The sequence below is a fragment of the Vulpes vulpes genome, chromosome 7, assembly GCF_048418805.1.
Source record: "Vulpes vulpes isolate BD-2025 chromosome 7, VulVul3, whole genome shotgun sequence".
Taxonomy (NCBI): Eukaryota; Metazoa; Chordata; class Mammalia; order Carnivora; family Canidae; genus Vulpes; species Vulpes vulpes.
The window spans coordinates 105,033,213-105,052,978 of NC_132786.1; the positions used below are offsets into that span (position 1 = coordinate 105,033,213).

At 35.7% G+C, this 19,766-nt stretch overlaps 1 protein-coding gene across 6 annotated transcripts in view; it reads right to left on the minus strand.

Annotated features, from left to right (window-relative positions):
• Nucleotides 1–19,766, minus strand: part of SKAP2 (src kinase associated phosphoprotein 2) — a 174,626-nt gene that overhangs the window by 60,367 nt on the left and 94,493 nt on the right. For 4 of the 6 annotated variants that reach the window (XM_025993099.2, XM_025993100.2, XM_025993101.2 and 1 more), the window contains exons 5-6: nt 13,848–13,925; nt 12,728–12,811 (exon numbers count right to left, since the gene is read on the minus strand). The exons of the other annotated variants lie outside the window; for them this stretch is intronic. In XM_025993099.2, coding sequence (XP_025848884.1) covers nt 12,728–12,811; nt 13,848–13,925 — 162 coding nt within the window. The remainder of the gene's footprint in view (nt 1–12,727; nt 12,812–13,847; nt 13,926–19,766) is intronic. 6 annotated transcript variants of the gene reach the window in all.

Consider the following 19,766-nt stretch of genomic DNA (forward strand, 5'->3'; position numbering starts at 1 on the left):
ATGGGAGGGAGGGCTCTCTCAGCTCTGTGAACCAAGAAAACATTTATCTCCTTTTCTTAAATATGCTAATTTAATGGCTGAAGTAACACACATTTTTAAAAAGTTATTGAGATTATATCTTGTTCAAAACATCAAATGAGAAAAAAAAATCTGAACATTCTAATCATATTAAGTCATACTTTACATCTCTCCATGATCTAAAAATTAGCAGTTTGCCTATGGAAAAAGTCTCCAATGTACTCTATCATGTTCAGAAAAAAAGCAAAACTTAGGGCAGCATTTCTCAAAGAATGTTTTATGGGATAGTGATAGGTGTCTAGGATCAGATAAATTTGGGGAAATACTGAATTAAAAAGAGTTAACCAGGTTTTGTTAATCCAGGCCTCCCTGAGGTCCTTTATATATTTACACATTGATTGCATCTCTATGAGAAAGATTTAGTACACAGCACTTCCCAAGATTACTTGTCCATGGAAACCTTTTTTCATAGAACATTATATGGAACTGCTACTCCCAGAACATATTTCGCAAAATATCTAACTAGAAAAATACTACTGAGGAAAAAGTATTAAAATAATAAATGGTTAAGCATTGCTGCTTAACCTTAAATTCTCAAAAAAGACTAAGTCATTCATTCACTCACTGAACAAATTTATCAAGCATTTAAAACAAGCAAGGGAGGGCAGCCTGGGAGGCTCAGAGGTTTTAGCGTCGCCTTCAGCCTAGAGCCTGATCCTGGAGTCCCGGGGTTGAGTCCTGCCTTGGGCTCCCTGCATGGAGCCTGCTTTTCCCTCTGCCTATGTCTCTGCCTCTCTCTGTGTGTCTCTCATGAAAAAATAAATAAAATCTTTTTTTAAATAAATAAATAAATAAAACAAGCGAGGGAGCATTACAAGTATGGTGAGACAAAATCTAGTAACACTTTACCAGACTTTCCTACCTTCCCACTACAACATACATACATGATACAAATGTAAGTGCTCCTGGAATATTGCTGGACTTCAAAAGATATAATTTTCATTACAAAAAAATGGAAATAAGTCAGAGGCCAAATATTAAAGCCATACAGAACAATTTGGAGAGATTTATTTAGACTTCCCAAGAAAAGAAGGATTTCAAAGACCAAATGAAAGAGGGTAAGCTCCCTTGCTGCATGAGGGCTCAATTGCTCTAATCACTTGGTCCACCTCATCTAAGGCCCATGCTTTCTATCTTTAATCTGGGTCTGAAATTCTTGGCAATGTAACATCAGTGGGGATGGAAATTCATCTGGAGATATAAAATCAGTACTATACAAAGACTGAGTTTGGGAAAGATGCAGGGAGCAGGAAACCTTGTGCTAGATTATCTAGAAATAAGACAACCAGGCAGCCAAATTAGGTGACCTCTCCTTAGACTAGCAGATCCACTATAGACAAAACTCCCAAAAATATGCTATAGGACCACGTATCAGATCTTCTGTTAGAGCCTAAGAGGAGGACATGAACAGCCTCTAGTCAGATGAACCAGGGACAGGCCACAAATCCAATCTAGAGATAAGTACCCCAATGACAGAGACAAGGATATATAACATTCAAACATAAGTAAAAGAAGAAAAGTAAACAAATTAATCCAGGTGTCATTAAAATACTATGTGATACAAAAATGTAACATAGCATTCAGGATGTAAAAAGCAAGAACAAAACTAGGAGAAACAGATAAAAACTTTAAACAATAGTTCTGCATCCTTTATAAAGTAAAAAGAAATCTTAAAGAGATGAAAGATAAAACAATGTAATATAAAATAAAAAGTGAGATGGCTGAGACAGAAATTGGAATGGAACTAGTAAACTAAGGGGAAAGCACTGTATAAAGAAATGGAAAATGCAGTAGCAAAACAAATGATTTATTAAAGTGACAAAAAGTTGAAAATTTTGAATAATGTTGAAAAATTAGATCAGATAAACCTAAAACTTTCTACCTCAGTAGGTAAGAAAGAAATAAAAGAATAAAGGAGAAGAGAAACAAAAGGAATGTGATGGATATGGAAGACTGACAAATAAAACTTAAGAAAAAGTGGGTGGTCCAGATGAGTAACAAATAACACAGAGCCAATAATCAAAGACATAGCAGAAGAAGCCTCACTCAGGCAAAGACAGACCTAGGTTTATATAAAACATAAGGTGGTATTTTCTAACCAAATAAAACTAATAATAAAAAGAAACTAATACTAGACCTATTCAGCTGATAGTTGAATATTTGGGAATAAATAATCACATAAGCATCCAAGTGAGGGTAGAAGTATGGGACCAGAAAGGTTGAAGAGAATGGAGGGTAATTTATAACTCTTTCTCAATAGTTTTTTGCAAATGCATGACCATAAAGTAGCCATATTTCTTATTAGCCAATGTGGGGCAGAAAATTCAAGACACAAAATGAGTGTAGATAAGACTACAAAGACTACTCAGAGAGTCTTTTATAAGACTCTGCTCTCCTTTCCTCAAATTAGCATTACTTCCAGAAAAAGGAGAAAACCACAGCAGTATAAAACAATCCATAATAATTTATATATAGGTTAAGTCCACCGTGCCTTCTAGATAGTTTCTAGGATACTTGTTGACTTAAGAGAGACTGTTAAAAAAAAACAGTAACATGCCAATTAAATGAGAAATAAAGTCATATAAGTTGATTTATCCAAAGTTGCAAAAGACTAAAAAATATTACATGTAGGTCAACTTCCCAAATAGCAGAAGTTTATTCCTTTAAGTACTAAACACCTATAAATGTTAGTTGTTATAACAGAAATCTTTCTGAAAGATATACTTCCCTAACTTCTCAAACAATTCTTTTAAGCATAATATAACATTTTCTCAGTGATTTAATAGTATTAATTTGAGTATTTGGCTTTTATAACACATTGATGCCCATGGGATTTTTGAGGTGTTTGCCCCTCTATTAAATTTCCTTGGTCTTCTATTTCACACTTTAACCTTGCCTATATCATGCTGTTCAAATTGAATGTCTACAGAACTGAAGTCTGCCAGGAGAAACTAGATAATAAAATCTATTAAATCAGTAACTTAATTTTATACAATTCTAATTCCGTAGGTTCAAGGTACAAAGCAGCTGACTCTAATCTCTTACAAAACAAAATGCATGAGGTTAATGATAGCTATTTCCTTCTACTTTTTCACCGCTTTTTAGGTTTACAGCTGTGTTTTGGGTTTCTTAAGTGCTCAAAAGACAATTCACATTTCCTGAGCTCCTTCCTGTAGGCCCAGGAATTTAATAACACATCTCATCTACACCATGAAATAATTCTAAGAGAAAGAAGGTATTTATTATATCCCTCAGCACTGATGGAAAAACAAACCTTAAAACAACCTATTTGCTGACAGCCACATAACCAGTAGGTTGTAAAACATAACCCTAACATAAGTGATTTCAAAGCCCTTTTACAACCACTTCACACTTTCTCCTAGAATGATGTTTCTCAAAGTACATTTCAAGAATCACCATGTATGTTAGAATCTTGCATGCCGATTAAAAATACAGAAATGGATGCTACTTTGCACTTGCTATATGGAAATCTCTGGGGATGGGTCTAAGGAAACCAAAGTTTTAGCAAGTTTCCTAGGTGATTTTGATACACACACTAATGTGTGAAAAACCACTGTTCTAGAATATGCAATCTATGAAATCTTGGTAGAGAAGATGAATGTTATCTTGAATTTCCTCCTGCAACTTGGGTCCAACTTTCTCAGCTTGCTTTATGTGCTCCTCTACCTTTGCCTACCTCTTAAACTGCCGTGATGCATTATGTTCTAAATCTTGCTTTCTTCCTGCTTTACAGTTTTCTCTGGGCAACTCACCCAATCCTAAGGATTATACTTCTATCAGTATCTTGTGATTCATAATTCCCTACTTTTAGTCCAGCTTCAGGATTTTTTTTTAAGATTTTATTTATTTATTCATGAAAGACACAGAGAGAGAGAGAGGCAGAGACACAGGCAGAGGGAGAAGCAGGCTCCATGCAGGGAGCCCAACGTGGGACTCAATCCCGGGACTCCAGGATCAGGCCCTGGGACGAAGGCAGGTGCCAAACCACTGAGCCACCCCGGGATCCCCCAGCTTCAGGATTTTGTATCCAAATCTTCCTTTCAAATCTTCCTTTCCTCACTACATGTTTCACTTATTTAATGTTATGGGCACAATATCATTCCCACATAAAGATCATCTTATCCCCACTCCTGCAACATTTGTGATCTTTCTTGTTGTGTCCTACTTCTCAATCAATGGTATCTCTATTAACTGAAGTCTCCAAACCAGAAAACTGAGCATCATTCTTGGGTTCTTCCTTTTTCTTCATCAACTGCCCCTACATTCTCTTCCTCCACCCCATTGCCACCTATTTTTCCAATCAGTCCTATTTTTCTTGTAAATATGCTTGCTTTTTCTCTTTCACTGGCTCTCAGAAAGTATGCTTAAAACACCAACCATTCAGGAAGCCCGGGTAGCTCACCAGTTGAGTGTCTGCCTTCGGCTCAGGGCCTGATCCTGGAGACCAGGGATAGAGTCCCACATTGGGCTCCCTGCATGGAGCCTGCTTCCCCCTCTGCCTGTGTGTCTCTGCCTGTGTGTGTGTGTGTGTGTGTGTGTGTGTGTGTCTCATGAATAAATAAATAAATGAAATCTTAAAAAAAAAAACACCAACCACTCTCCTACCATTTCCAAGATAGTAAATAAATAATCCCAACTAAATACAGCAACTAAATAATTCCAGATCATTTAGCATCCTATAAGGTGTGGGCATTTGTCATTTGAGGATCCCTAGCAACTAAGCATCTTTCCTATTTTAGTCCTGAGATCCTTAAGGTGAAGAGCAAGCTTCCCACCACAGAAGCCAGAGGGAGGCATATTTTCCCTCTTGTCAGTCAATCAGATGTTCCAGACTGGACCTAAATCCATATGGAGTAACAAAAGAATCAGGGGAGAGCTCTGATGTCATTCCTGTGTCAGTGGCATTCGCCGATGGGTGGCAGTACAAAAAAGGAGGGACAACATTGTGTCCTAACCAGACTCTCCTTGGGGCAGAGACTGGCCAAAGTTATAGCTACCTTACCTCCCTTAGACCTTGCCTGCTTTCTGAGCCTGGTTGTTTAGCCTTCCCATCAATTCTGCCTGAGAGCCAATATTCCCCCAATAATTTCCTTTTCTGCATAATAAAAGTTGGTTTCTGTTGTTTACACCAAGAATGCTAACTTGGAACAAATGGCTAGCAAACAGAAAGATATGCAATGCATTCAGAAATTTTTGGTAACATCTGTTTATATTTAAGGCCTTTCTCCTTGGTGAGAAACTCTTGTCATTTCTATAGTTATTAATGCTTATTAGTAGGAAAAAGGAAAATATGCCCCTTAATACTAAACCTTTCCATTAAACTTCATGAAACTGATTAACAAGTGGCTCTAGGCCCTCAGGCAAAGATACACGAACATTTTTTCTTGTTTGTACAGCTCACAGAAATACAGCTGCCAATGCTAATTCAGCCACTTGAGTCATACTGTGAGGAAATATAAAATTATTACTATTTTAAGTGAAAAATACTATATGCTATATATATATTTGTTACTTGAGAGCCCCAAGTGGCTCTGAGTAATAAACACAGGCAATATTTATGAGTCCAAAGGGAAACACTTTAGTTAGAATTAACAGTGTGGCTCATATGGTCTGGTCGCAGGAAATTTTAGGTATTTCCAAAACCTTTTTTTCCCCCTTTAAAATAAAAGTACACTGCAAGCATAAAAATCAAGTGGTGTTTGTACATATTTTCAACCACAGGTATAAACTGATTTAAAAACAAGGCAGTATGAAGTAGCAGTGAATGGAGAATGAATAAATTACAAGCATTTTTGTAGAATGGGAATTTAAAGCTGTTTCTCCTTTTTTGGCTATACTTAACTGTTTTCCACTACAACTGAAAATCAGATCATTACAATATGGTCTATTAGACTAACACATATCTATTGTTAAGATAAATATTACACAAAGATGATCTTACTATCCTATTCATATTATCCTCTTGGAGTCTCCTATGATAATTCTTTTTTTTTTTTTCAAACACACGAGGGTTTATTTACAAGCTCGAGCTTGGGTCCAAGTATACCCGACACAGCGGAGCAGGGACCTATGATAATTAAAGAATAAATGGCACTCCTACTATTCATGCAAATGACAGAAGCTAAAAGCATGTGTGATAACCTACAGCTTCGTCATGCACATAAGGTGCTAAACAACCTCCCTGGACTCTCAGCTTAAGCACACATCTGGCCTCCAGTCTCACCTTCTCCAATCTCACCTTCTCCTGACAACTGTCAACATGATCTTTTCAACATCCAATTGGAGTCTCTCATGCCATCCAGTCACCTTCCACGCTCACAAACATTAACTGTCCCTTACACAGGAAAGGCCAAATTCCAGCCTGGGGCATGTAACAACCTGCCCCTCCCTTCCCAGCTCACAAGCCCTCACTCACCTCCTGCCCCAGTGAGCTGGCTCCTCCATATCATCCCATTTTATGAGTCCTCTGTGCCCACTCCTCCGAGCCAATGTATTATACCATTCCGCATTAACAATACCCAACACATATGTGTTCAAAGAAAATCTACAATCAATAGATTTATGTAGATACATAAAAGTATACAGTTTGACCCAAAATATGCCTACATTCAATCTATACATATTTTCAATCTATATATATATTCTTAAATCAAACTGTGTTCTGTTTTATTGCAAGCCAATCTGATCTGTCATCATCACGCCCGTAATAAGATTTGGTTTGTACCTGAATATTTCTGCATGTTAATGAAATTCCACTAAATATCAGATGTACATATTAACTACCCTCCACATCACAGGGCCCCTTAATTATAAAAGCAGAAAATACATCCTTTTATTTAATATTTATTGCGATAAACTTTAAAGTTAATACTTGTATAGCAAAGGCCCAAAAGTCTATAAAATTGGAATAATTTCTGGTAAGTGGAATTACTGCTATTTCTTAAGGAATAACAAAGATATTACTATGCTTTTTCACACAAACAAAATGGTAAGTTTTTTAAATAGCCATTAGCAACCACCAATCTGTTCTCATACCTATGAGCTTGGTATCTTTTTTATTTATTTCCTTAAGATTCTACATATAAGAGAGATCATGTGGTATTTGTCTTTCTCTGTTTATTTCACTTAGCATAATGCCCCTTGAGATCTACTCATGTTGTGGCAAAGAGTAAGATTTCATTCTTTTTATGGCTGAATAATATTCCATTGTATGTATTTCATATATATACATATATATGTATGGATATGTATATATATATTATTTATACATTTTATATATATTTATTTATATACATTTATATAAATATAAATAAATAAAAATATATATATAAATCACAGTTTATCCATTTATCCATCAATGGACACTTAGGTTGTTTCCACGTCCTGGCCTGTGTAAATAATGCTGTGGCTAACATGGAGTGCATATATCTCTTCAAATTAGTGTCTTCATCTTCTTCAGATAAATACCCAAAAGTGGAATTGCTGGATCATATAGTAATTCTATTTTTAATTTTTTGGGGAACTCCATACTGTTTTCCATAGTGGCTGCACCAATTTACATTCCCACGAACAGTGCACAGGGGTTCCCTTTTCTCCACAACCTTACCAATACTTACTATTTATTGCTTTCTGACACCCATTCTAACAGCTGTGAGGTGATATTCATTGTGGTTTTGATTTGCATTTCCCTGATGATGCGTGATGCTGAGCATCTTTTTATGTACCTGTTGCCATCTGAATGTCTTCTTTGGTAAATATTTTAATTGGATTTTTTAAATCTGCCTATTTTTTAATTGGATTTTTTTTGGCTACTGAGTTATAGGAGTTCTTTATACATCTTATCAAATATATTATTTGCAAATATTTTTCCCATTCAGTGGGTTGGCTTTCTTTTTGCTGATGGTTTCTTTTGCTTAGCAGAAGCTATTTAGTATGACATGTTCCACTTATTTATTTTTGCGCTTGTTTTTTGCTTTTGATGTCAGATTCTAAAAATCATCACCAAGATCAATGTCAAGGGGCTTACAGCCTGTTTTTCTTCTAGGAGTTTTATGGTTTCAGGTCTCACTTTCAAGTCTTCAATACATTTTGAGTTACTTTTTGTGCATGGTTAAGATAATGGTCCAGTTATTCTGTTGCATGTGGCTGTCCGGTTTTCCTAGTACCATTTATTGAAGAGACTGTATTTTCCTCATTGTATTCTCTTGGCTTCTCTGCCATAAATTAATTGACCATATATGTGTGGTTTATTTTTGGGCTCTTTATTCTGTTCCACTGATCTATGTGTCTGCTTTTATGCCAATACCATACTATTTTAATTACTCTGACTTTGTAGTATAGTCGGAAATCAGGACAGGTGATGCATCCAGCTTTATTCTTTCCCAAGGTTGCTATGGCTATTTGTTTTTTTGTTTGTTTGTAGATTCATACAAATTCTAGGATTGTTTGTTCTATTTCTTTAAAAAATGCCATAGGAATTTTGATAAGGGTTATACCGAATCTGTAGATTTCTTTGCATAGTATGGACATTTAACATTATTGCTTCTTCCAAACCATAACCGCATAATATCTTTCTATTTGTGACTTCTTCAATTTCTTTCATTAATGTCTTATAGTTTTCAATATGTAGGTCTTTCCCCTCTGTGGTTAAATTTATTCCTAGATATTTTATTCTTTCTGATACAATTGTGAATAAGACTGATTTTTTTTCTCTTTCTGGTAGTTCATTATTATTAGTGTATAGAAAAGCACAAATTAGGTCCAATTCTTTAGTGACTTTTACCATATGTTGAAAAGATACTACAATGAAAAAATTATAAACATATGGTATAATAAATAACTTTTGATGTACATTTTAGAAGACTTGGTAAGACAAAAGATAACTTGCAGCTGCCACATACTAAATGGCAACTAGAATTTTCTTTAATTGGGGAGTGGAGGTTAGGGCAACAAAACCTGCTGAGTAGGAATAAAAGAGATACTATAAACTAACTACTTCTCTCTAAAAAGTGGGAAGAGATAAGGTTCATAATGCTGATTCAAGATCATATAGAGGTTAAATAGAAAAAATACAAAACAAAAGCCATGACTTTGGAACAGGTTCCTAAATGGGCTATCATTTATACACATATTAGAGGGGCTGATAACAATCAAGATGTAGAAAGAACATGGCTTTGGAGCCAGAAAAGTCTGCACAAAAAACCTTAGTATGACTCCCAGGAGCCGTGACTACTAACCTTTCCTGCCTAGCCTAGTTCAGTAGCTAGTCTCTACCCATTCCAATTCATCCTCCACAAGCCTATCATGATTGCTTCCTAAAATCCAAATCTGGTGGTAGAGCCCTATGCTTAAAGGTCATGTTTGAGACGGAATATTTAGCAAAGCCCTTATTCTCATAAAGCTCTTGTCAATCTGATTCAAATCCACTTTAGCCCTGTGGGCCCCCTCCCCTCACTCACTGTGCTCTAACTCAGTTCCAACCATGGCATCATCTGAGGGCTTTCACAGCTCAGAATCTCAGCTGTTCCCCTGCCTCGAATGCCCATTTTACCCCTTCTTCACCTGACAAATTCCTACTCATTCTTTAAGGCCCAGCGAAGGGTCCTCTCCATAAGGAAGTAATCCCTAACTTCCCTAGGCAGTTAGCCATTGCTCCCTTCTTATTCAAAGACATTGTATTTAAATCACTTACTGTTCTGCATTGAAATGATCAGTTTACCTACTCAGCCCCTCCTCTAATCTCATGATTTCCTCTTCCTCTCACTGATACCCACAAAACTCAAACTGGGAGGATCTCTAAGACAGGATTATCTCTGGATCCCCAGTACCCAGTATCCAATAAATACTTATTCAATAAAAAATGAATAAATGAGTAAGTGAATGAATGACTACCTTGATGGTACTCTGAATAGCTAAAACCTAAGAAGTTTGATGAATAGGATTTGTGACAATCAAAGGAAGAGGAAAGGGAAAAAAGGATGGATGTGATTTCATAAAGTGATAAAATAAATCTATATCTATATCTATCTACCTATCTATCTATCTTAAGGGCTACAAATGGTCATGAATAATAAATACAGATATTATTTATGGTTACAAAGGTAAGTGCATTGTTTACCCTAGAGGCTGGAACTACTCTTTCTAAGCCATTACTATCCTGATGGGTCAAAATGTTTTTTGACACACATAGTAAGTTATAAAATGTGAACTATGCATCTGTCAAACAGTAACAAAGTACAGTTTAACCTATTAAGTGGTATCAACTCCTTCTGTGCCTCTATAATCCATTTATCTAAACCCTACTTAGTTGGAAGATTACAGTTCTCATATATCTAAAGAGCTCTTTCCAAAGTTTAGGCAAATGATTCACATACATAATAAACCAGGCTATACAAATTGGCTTTCTGGTTTCACAAAAGAAAAAGTTTCACGTGACATGTACATTTTCCTAAAAAGAAAGAGATACAAAGGAAGGAAATTAGGATCATGCCAAACAAACAATTAAAAAATGTCTAAAAACAAATCTGTTTTCTGAGTCCCAAAAAGAACTGGCCAAAAATTCTAAAGTAGCCAAAACAACTGCTAAAAAAAGACCTGAACATTCAATGGCTACTTCAGAGTAACAGGAAAAAGTTGTGTGGAAAGATACACCACATCCTCAAATATCTACATAAAATAAGAACACCAGAAAAGTAATTTTTAAAAAGTGTTGATGGTACAGATGGTTAAGTGTACCAAAAAAGTTAAAATACAAATTACAAAGATCATTCTTACCATAAGTTCTTGTCAAGAACAGAAAAAGGAATTTAACTAATACCTCCACAAAATAACTAGAATCTATTTACTGAAATAAATATGCTTATTTGAAATAAATGTAAACATTCCTTAAGTTTTGGGAAAACTCTTGCTAATCTTTGATCTAACAGTTGTATATTCCAGTTAGGACTAGGAATGGAGGAAACAAACATTAGCATTCACTGAGTCTTAAAGAAATTAGAAATGAGAAACCTAACTGAACCAGAGTCACAAGGATATGAAACCTCCATCCCCTAGTCTTAAGAAATAGACGATATTTCTTTGTGGAAAAGTAAGATCATGATCTCAATTCACAATTGTGTACCAAATTATATTTGTCATAATCATGTATGTTTATGACTATGGTGATCAAAACTGAACTTAGGCTTAAATTTTCTGACAAAATCACCTACTTACCCTTAGCAGAAGAAGGCTGCCTGATGATAGTTGTTTATAGTTTATACTTCACTAATACCATTATTACATTCAAACATATTGTAAATTAGTGTCAGAATGCAAACTAGCCACTAAATTAATTCTTAATTTGCTAACTTCATTAGTCAAAAGGTGAGACCAACTTCTAGCATCACCTATATAATTCAAATTTATCTGAAATATATATAATCATATATGCATAGTTTTATAATAAAGAAAAAAACTAAAAACTCCAAGCAATATCAAACGAAACATACATTTCCAAACAATTCCATGGGAAATATTATATTCCATGATATTGGATTTGTATGCCTTTTTTCTCCTTAAGTGTCTTTTCTGGAAATGAATGTTAGCTATTTCTATACTACCTTTACTTTGCTTTCTGACCTGGTTTTCCTAGGAAAAAGTAAAACTAAGAAAGCTTATATTCTTTAAATTTCAATATTTTATGGCTTTATTTGTTCAAATACTGACCTTAAAATTACGTGGGCTGTGATTAAAATATGTTTTAATTAGCAAGTAAAGTTACGAATGTAGCTTACTCTTTCTAAATTAGTGGTTAAAGCATGGACTTCATCATTATGCCTAGGCTTAACTCCCACATCTGCGATTTACCTGCTCTATGACTCTGACCAAAATTACTTAACCTCTCTGTCCTCAGTTTTCCAAAGAGTAAAATAAAAAGAGCTAATAACAGTGCCTACCCCACAGAGTTGTAGTAAGCCCAGTTAATATAGCTAAAGTGCTTAGAACAGTAATCGCTATAGAGGTGTTTGCTGTTGTTATTTAAATACGTAAAAGAAGCTGAGAAACGTGTTGCACAGATTTCATTTTACCTAAATTTTTTTTTTAAAATATTTGAAAGAGGGGATACCTGGGTGGCTCAGTGGTTGAGTGTCTGCCTTTGGCTCAGGGAATGATCCCGGATTCCTGGGCTAAGTCCCACATTGGGCTCCTTGCATGGAGCCTGCTTCTCCCTCTTCCTGTGTCTCTGCCTCTGTGTCTCTCATGAATAAATAAATAAAGTATTTAAAAGAGTAATATACTGTTTTCTCCTCCCTTCAAAACTCTCATAACCGCAATGGTTTTTAACTTCTCTAGAAATTCTACAATACCTTGGATGATAAATATTTCCTAAAGTGAAAAGCCACACAGATTTTCATCTCTTTTCTAATTCAGTAAAACACAATTGTGCTAACTTTTAGGGCATTCTGGAATTTGGTGCATTTGGCAAATAGTGAAATAGAACTATAAGTCAGTCTTAGACTATAATTATTAAAATTTTCAGTTATTCTTCCTCTTTTTGTTTTCAGTTTACTCTGGTACTAAAATGGAGGTATATAATGGCCCCTAAAGCCCTCCTACAGTAGAAGTTGATATGAATGAACACCAATACTACCTTTATCACTTCCATAATAATAGAATACTGTTTTACTGAGAGCACACCAGCGTTTCTGCCATTCAAATCCCAGGAAGCTGTGATCTACAATAAGGGGGGGGGAAAGAAACAGTTTAGATAATACACATTACACATACAACATAAATGTAATGCCATTTCCTTATTGTAAAAGGGAAAGTTTGTTAACATGATTTCTAAGGTTTCTGTTAGCACTAAAATTCTGTTACTAATTAATTTGTATCTTCTCCAAGAGACAAACAAAAACGAAGCTAAAAGGAATAAAGTGAAGTGGAGATGGGACTGCTACACTGGCGGCTAACACACTTTCCTGACAGGGACAGTCTAGAGGGCATGTGACGATACAGCTTTGAGACAACAGATTCATCTGGGTTTCATTTACTCATCTGTTATAAAAGGGCAGGCGGAGGGGAGGAGCTGACCTAGATTACTCCTATTATCTCTTTCAGCTTGAAAATTCAGCTAAGAAATCCAAGGAAAGCAAATGGAATATAAATAGACAGGCCCAAAGGGACTACCTGCAAGAAAAACAAAATGGTAATGAAGAGACTTTCTGCTTTCTGTTTCCCATATAACACCACCTCCACATTTCATTTCTATTATATACTGGTGCTGAAAGAGGGAGACCATATGGTCAACTCCTGATTATCAGAGCCAATGGAGAGGAACACTGAATGAATAACAGAAAATGGCAAACAATATGCCAGGCTTGATATGAACCACAGCAGACATGGTATACGCCTGGTCAGGTGCAGGATAACCTGCTGCTCAGCCGGGTGGGATAATGGGGAGAAATCCCATCCTTGAGAACACCGTCATGGCCTTCAGCCTTCCTCGAGGAGGCAGGAAACTGATCCTGAGTCATTTACAAATAACCAAGATTGGCAACTAGAAACCTGACCAAATGTTTTGTTATCAAAAATTGATTAGAGCTAAAAACTGTATTTTGTGGTGGGGATAATGTTATTCAGATTTTCCTACAGTTTTAAAACTCTTTCAATCGCTTAAAGAGAATATTGGCTCCATATGTATACTGCACTCATGTTTTATGTAAGGATTAAGCCATTTTTAGATTTTTTTTTTTTAGAATCTTCTAGTTTACCTTTTCTGCGTTTTTCAAGGTAGCCAGCCTTTAAAACAAAAGGAAGGTCCTGTGCTGCAATTGGAGGAAACTGGTTTCCTATGGGAAGTAGAGGAGGAAAAAAAAAGTCATGAATAATCCATCTTAGAAAAACCAAGTACCAGATCTCATTAGGTTCAGTGTACTTTTAGTTACCCAAATTAATTAAATTCTTTTTTTTTTAATTTTTTTTAAATTAATTAAATTCAAGTCTATTATTAGCTTTGTTTCAGATCCACTCCATAGACTTGTCTCTCTCTTGTAAATCTCAAGAGGAAAAAAGTGTTCTGAACTATATCTTAATATGGTATAATCCCCCAAATAAAGTAATATTATATAACTGGATGATCTCTACAGGGTAATACTTTATGATCTACATTCTCTAAGGAAAAGATCAGGGAACTCTTATCAATAAATGCCATAAATCCCTGAAAGAGAAGTCAGGAATTTCAAATAAATCATATAAGCTTCTTTCCACTTATATTAACTCTTCAAAAATGTTAATGCTTGTTGACTCTCAACCTGTATATTTCTATTCCTACCAAGTAAAACATAAAATGATTTTTTTCCCAAAAAATCAAATGCTAAAATTTGTTTCTCTGGGTACACAGCAAATACAGAGAAATCTTACAGACATTCAACTGAATGCTTTAGACTTTTCTAGGACATTTCAGAGTCCAAAATTAGGTAAAACGATCTAAAAGAGGGACGCCTGGGTGGCTCAGTCAGTTAAATGTCCAACTCTTGATTTTGGCTCAGGTAATGATCTCAAGGTTCTGAGATTAAGCCCAATGTTGGGCTCTGCACTCAGCACAGAGTCTTCTCGTCTCCTTCCCCCTGCCCTTCCAACTAAGCAGGACTGCAGTTTAATTTCTGTGGAACTCTGCTTTTGCTCAGGCTTTTATATAATTGGGATGTAGAATTCCTTTTTTTTTTTTTAAGATTTTTAAAATTTATTTCTAAGAGAGAGTACATGAGTGGAGGGAGGGACACAGGGAGAGAGAGAATCTCATGCAGACCCAGTGCCAAGCAGGGAGAACTTGATCTCATGACCCTGAGACTATGACCTAAGCTAAAACCAAGAGTCAGATGTTCAACTAAGCCCTGGGATGCAAAAAGCATCATACGGATGGCATTTGACTTACTCATCTTCCTGGCTTTTTGCTTTGCTGCTTAACATTTGTATGGTTTTTAACATGAACACTAAACTTTCAATTAATATAATTTTTCCCTCTAGTTTTAAACAACTGAAGTTTCCTCTTAATAAATACCGGGGGTGGGGGTGAGAGACATGAAAAAGTTTGTCTTTGATCATAAGAATTTTCACCCTGAGTCTGGATCTTGATCTACTACAACCACATGAAGTGAGTGTTTTCCTTGAACTGCAAAAAGTTAAGGACAAGTTCTCAACCATATATTTTTATTCTCTCAATTCATATGAATAAAACATCCATGAGTTTATCAAATCTTTTAAAATTCTTCATTCTTACCTGAGAGTTGGGATACTGAGTTTAAAAGTGGCCACCTCTTTTGGGGGATAGTACTCCCTTTTCTAAACTTCTATGTGATAAACTTTTTAAAATGCCTGGTCATTCTAGCATTGCTAAATTTGATAAATAGACACCCTCTTCATTTTTTAATAGTGTCTACTCACTTGATGATTGCTTTATGTTTAAAACACTATTGGCTTCAGGAGCCTCAGTGTCCATTGAAAGATGAATGGATAAAGAAGATGTGGTCTATGTATACAATGGAATATTACTCAGCCATTAGAAACGACAAATACCCACCATTTGCTTCAACGTGGATGGAACTGGAGGGTATTATGCTGAGTGAAGTAAGTCAATCGGAGAAGGACAATCATTATTTGGTGTCACTCATACAGGGAATATAAAAAATAGTGAAAAGGATTATAGGGGAAAGGAGAGAAAATGAGTGGGGAAAAATCAGAGAGAGTGACAAAATATGAGAGGCTCCTAACTCTGGGAAACAAACAAGAGGTAGTGGAAGGGGATGTGGGTGGGGGATGGGGTGACTGGGTGATGGGCACTGAGGGGAGCACCTGACAGGATGAGCACTGGGTGTTATACTGTATGCTGGCAAACTGAACTCCAATAAAAAAATATACACATAAAAAAACACTATTGGCTTCAATTTTCTAAGAATACTAATCATTTTCTCATTTCATGCTGGCAATACCCTCTCCTACTTGACCAACTCAGTGGTTATTTTATTGTCTAGAATAACTTCTCTAGTTCAAGTTCATTTTTCTTAAAGAAATGGTCATCAAAACAAAAGTCTATTTTCAGGGGTAATGTTTCATGCATTGTAATTTTGTATAAAGGTAGAAAATGCTTTCTGTTTTGTTTCCTGTATCTTTCCAGATGATGTCCGGTATCTTGCAGACACTTCTGCTGTCTGAAGGGTACATTGAGTACTTAGCTTTAGGAAACAGTCTATAAATGAGCTTCAGTTCCCAGAGCTATTACTGGCTCAGAACTCATTATTCCACAAATAATTTAATTACATTTTACTTAACATTTGCACAAAGTTAGATGCTATTTTCTCTGTTTCCAGAGAATATATAATAAAGACACAGAGCTTCTGACACTTTTTTCTTATTCTAAAAAATTTTAAGTACAAAAATTCACTAGTATATCTGGCAACTAAAACAAAACAAAACAAAGACTGTGTCTTAGCAAGGGCAAGAAACCTAAACTTAACTTGGATATAAATATTAAATAAAATGGTTTTGTGCTATAGCAGATACCTAGAGACTGAGTTTTACACTGATACTGACTTTAAGATGCATGGTATAGGTTACAGAGGTCTGTAATGACATCTAAGCACCGCAAATCTGTGATCTTCCTTAGGTCACTAAGCCTCACTGGGTATCAATTTCCTCATCTAAAACATGAAAAAATTAGATTATATTATCTCTAAAGCCCTCCCAATCCTAGGACTCCATGAAACATATCCACATTAATGTTTTTCTTGTACTTTCAGTAACAAATGGCTAAGGTCAAAGATGGATTCAATTTTCAAAGATCTCAAATGTGGAAACTGTACACAACATATTTTTTGTACAGCAACTAACAACTTTCTTTAGACTTAGCAAAAAATTTTCTGTCCTTTCAAAGGTTTACTCCTAGCTAGAATCTAGGTCTGGAATATCTGTGAAAGAAACATGTAAATTAAATATTTTTCATATCCTAATAAATCTTCCCTCCACATGGAAAATTTGGAATTCCAAATCATCTTTTATCAGTGTTTTTAGTGGCAAAAAGAGAATTATTATGTATTCAATTTGAATTCAAATCAAACAATAATAACCTTTAAGAAAATAATCACTACAAGAACTAAAAGATTGTTAATTATGTTAGCTTAGCATACTCTTTTCACAGAGCTTATTTTCTCACTTCCCATTATTACTCTTTTCAGAAAAGGCTGACCAATGAACATGTTAGTACCCGTGATCTCTAAGGCTAATATGACATTTCCTTTAAAAAAAAAAAAAGAAATGAAAGGAAAATAGGCTAATATTATGCTTAGACACAACAATAGTCAGCTTCCTATTAATAGGACCAGAGAATTCCTAGGGGAATTAAGCCTTGGGGACAAAGCCTTAAAGACTGATAGATACAGTGACTCATGTGATGACACTGAGGGGCAAAAGCAGAGGCTGCAACTCACAGGTTTACCATCTGTTAGTCTCTTTGCCCCTTTGTAAAGTGGCAAGTCACTCTGAAAGCCACCTGCAAAAACTGAATACCCATTAGACTAATTTGTGTTTGCCTTTATTAACTCTTACTTCTTGAAATGGAAATTCCAATAGCCTCATGAGAGTTCTACCATTTTTGTCTCCAATAGGTTTATCTGAAACCAAAGAAGGTAACAGCTATATGCATGCAGGAGAAGCTTCATGAATATGACCCAAAAGATACATAAGATTCTGTTGAGTCCATCAAAAGTTTCTATTTTATATCAAAAAACATATACATATATAATTGTGGCTGCTATTAATTTTCTTTGAAATCTACCGAAATATGTAAAATTCAAGTGGCAATCATAGACTAATTAAGGGAATAACTAAGAATCAGAATTAAGAAAAATCTGAAATCGGGCAGCCCTGGTGGCGCAGCGGTTTGGTGCTGCCTGCATCCTGGGGTGTGATCCTAGAGACCCAGGATCGAGTCCTGCATCGGGCTCCCTGCATAGAGCCTGCTTCTCCCTCTGCCTGTGTCTCTGCCTCTCTCTCTCTCTCTGTGTGTCTCTCATGAATAAATAAATAAAATCTTAAAAAAAAAATCTGAAATCAAGTGTGTTCATCACCTACTAAAATAATGTCAAAAAGCCATAGATCAAAGTATGTGGATTATATTATCCACAGAATTATATTATCCTTTCCATTCACTTAAAACTATTTCTTTTACTTTAGAGTACAAATCAGAATTTGAACTACCTAAGTACATATCTAGAGACTGTTTTTTTAGATAAATTTTTAATACAGGAGTGCTGCCCCAGCTCATAAAATTAGATGTAAAGGGGACACCTGGGTGGCTCAGTGATTGAGGGTCTGCCTTTGACTCAGGGCATGATCCCAGAGTTCCAGGATCGAGTCTCACATCCGGCTCCCTGCAAGAAGCCTGCCTCTGCCTCTGCCTATATCTCTCACGAATAAATAAATAAAATCTTCATAAACAATTAGATGTAAAGAAAATCTCTTTAAGATTTCTGATTCTTTGGACTAATTTTTTAGATCATGAGGTACCCATTTTTATAATATATTAAAATTATTTCTAATGAAATTTAAAAATGTTTTATCTAAAAATTCCAGAGTTATTAATTTGTAGAAACTCTTCTAAGACTCCCTCAACTATTTATAAGAATGAAAGCATATCAATATATTGAATCAGTAATTTAAAAATCAGGTTCAATATAAAATTTCATTCTACAAACAAGTCTATTTCATATAGTATTCATATGGACAACCTTTATGCTTTTATATTTCGGTAAAGGCTGTTTTTTTTTTTTTTTTTTTTTAATTTTTATTTATTTATGATAGTCACAGAGAGAGAGAGAGAGAGGCAGAGACACAGGCAGAGGAAGAAGCAGGCTCCATGCACCGGGAGCCCGACGTGGGATTCGATCCAGGGTCTTCCGGATCGCGCCCTGGGCCAAAGGCAGGCGCCAAACCGCTGCGCCACCCAGGGATCCCTGTAAAGGCTGTTTTTTAATAATATATCATTAAATTTAACAGAAAGATTTTATTTATTTTAAATAGAGACAGTAACTATTTCATAGGATTGGTTTTTTATTTTTTAGTCTTTTAAGTGATCTCTATACCCAACATGGGGCTTGAACTTATGACTACAAGATCAAGAGTCACACGCTCAAGGGACTGAGCCAGCCATGCATTCCAAATTACACAGAAAGAGTTTAAATCAAACTTTATCTCCTATAAAGAGTAACTTCTCAGCTACTCTGTCTCTGCCCATATCATTTTTGTTTGTTGGTTTATTTTGTTTTAGTGGCTTAAAACAATGCAAATTTATCACCTCATAGTTTCGGAAGTCTAAAGTCCAAAAAAGCATCTCCCTGGACTAAAGTCAAGATGTCAGCAGGGCTGTGTTCCTTCTGGATGCTCTAGGGAAGAATCTATTTCTTTGCCTTTCTAGCTCCTAAAGTCTCACCTACTTCACTGAATACTATTGCCCCCCCTTCCATCTTCAAAGCCAGCAATGGCTAGTTGAATATTTCTCACAACGTCCTCTCTGGTTCTGATTCTTTTGCCTCCTTCCTAAGGATTCTTAGGAACCCTTACATTGGGCCCACTTGGATAATCTCCTTATTTTAAGGTGAGCTGGTTGGCAACCTTATTCCACCTGCAACTTTAATTCC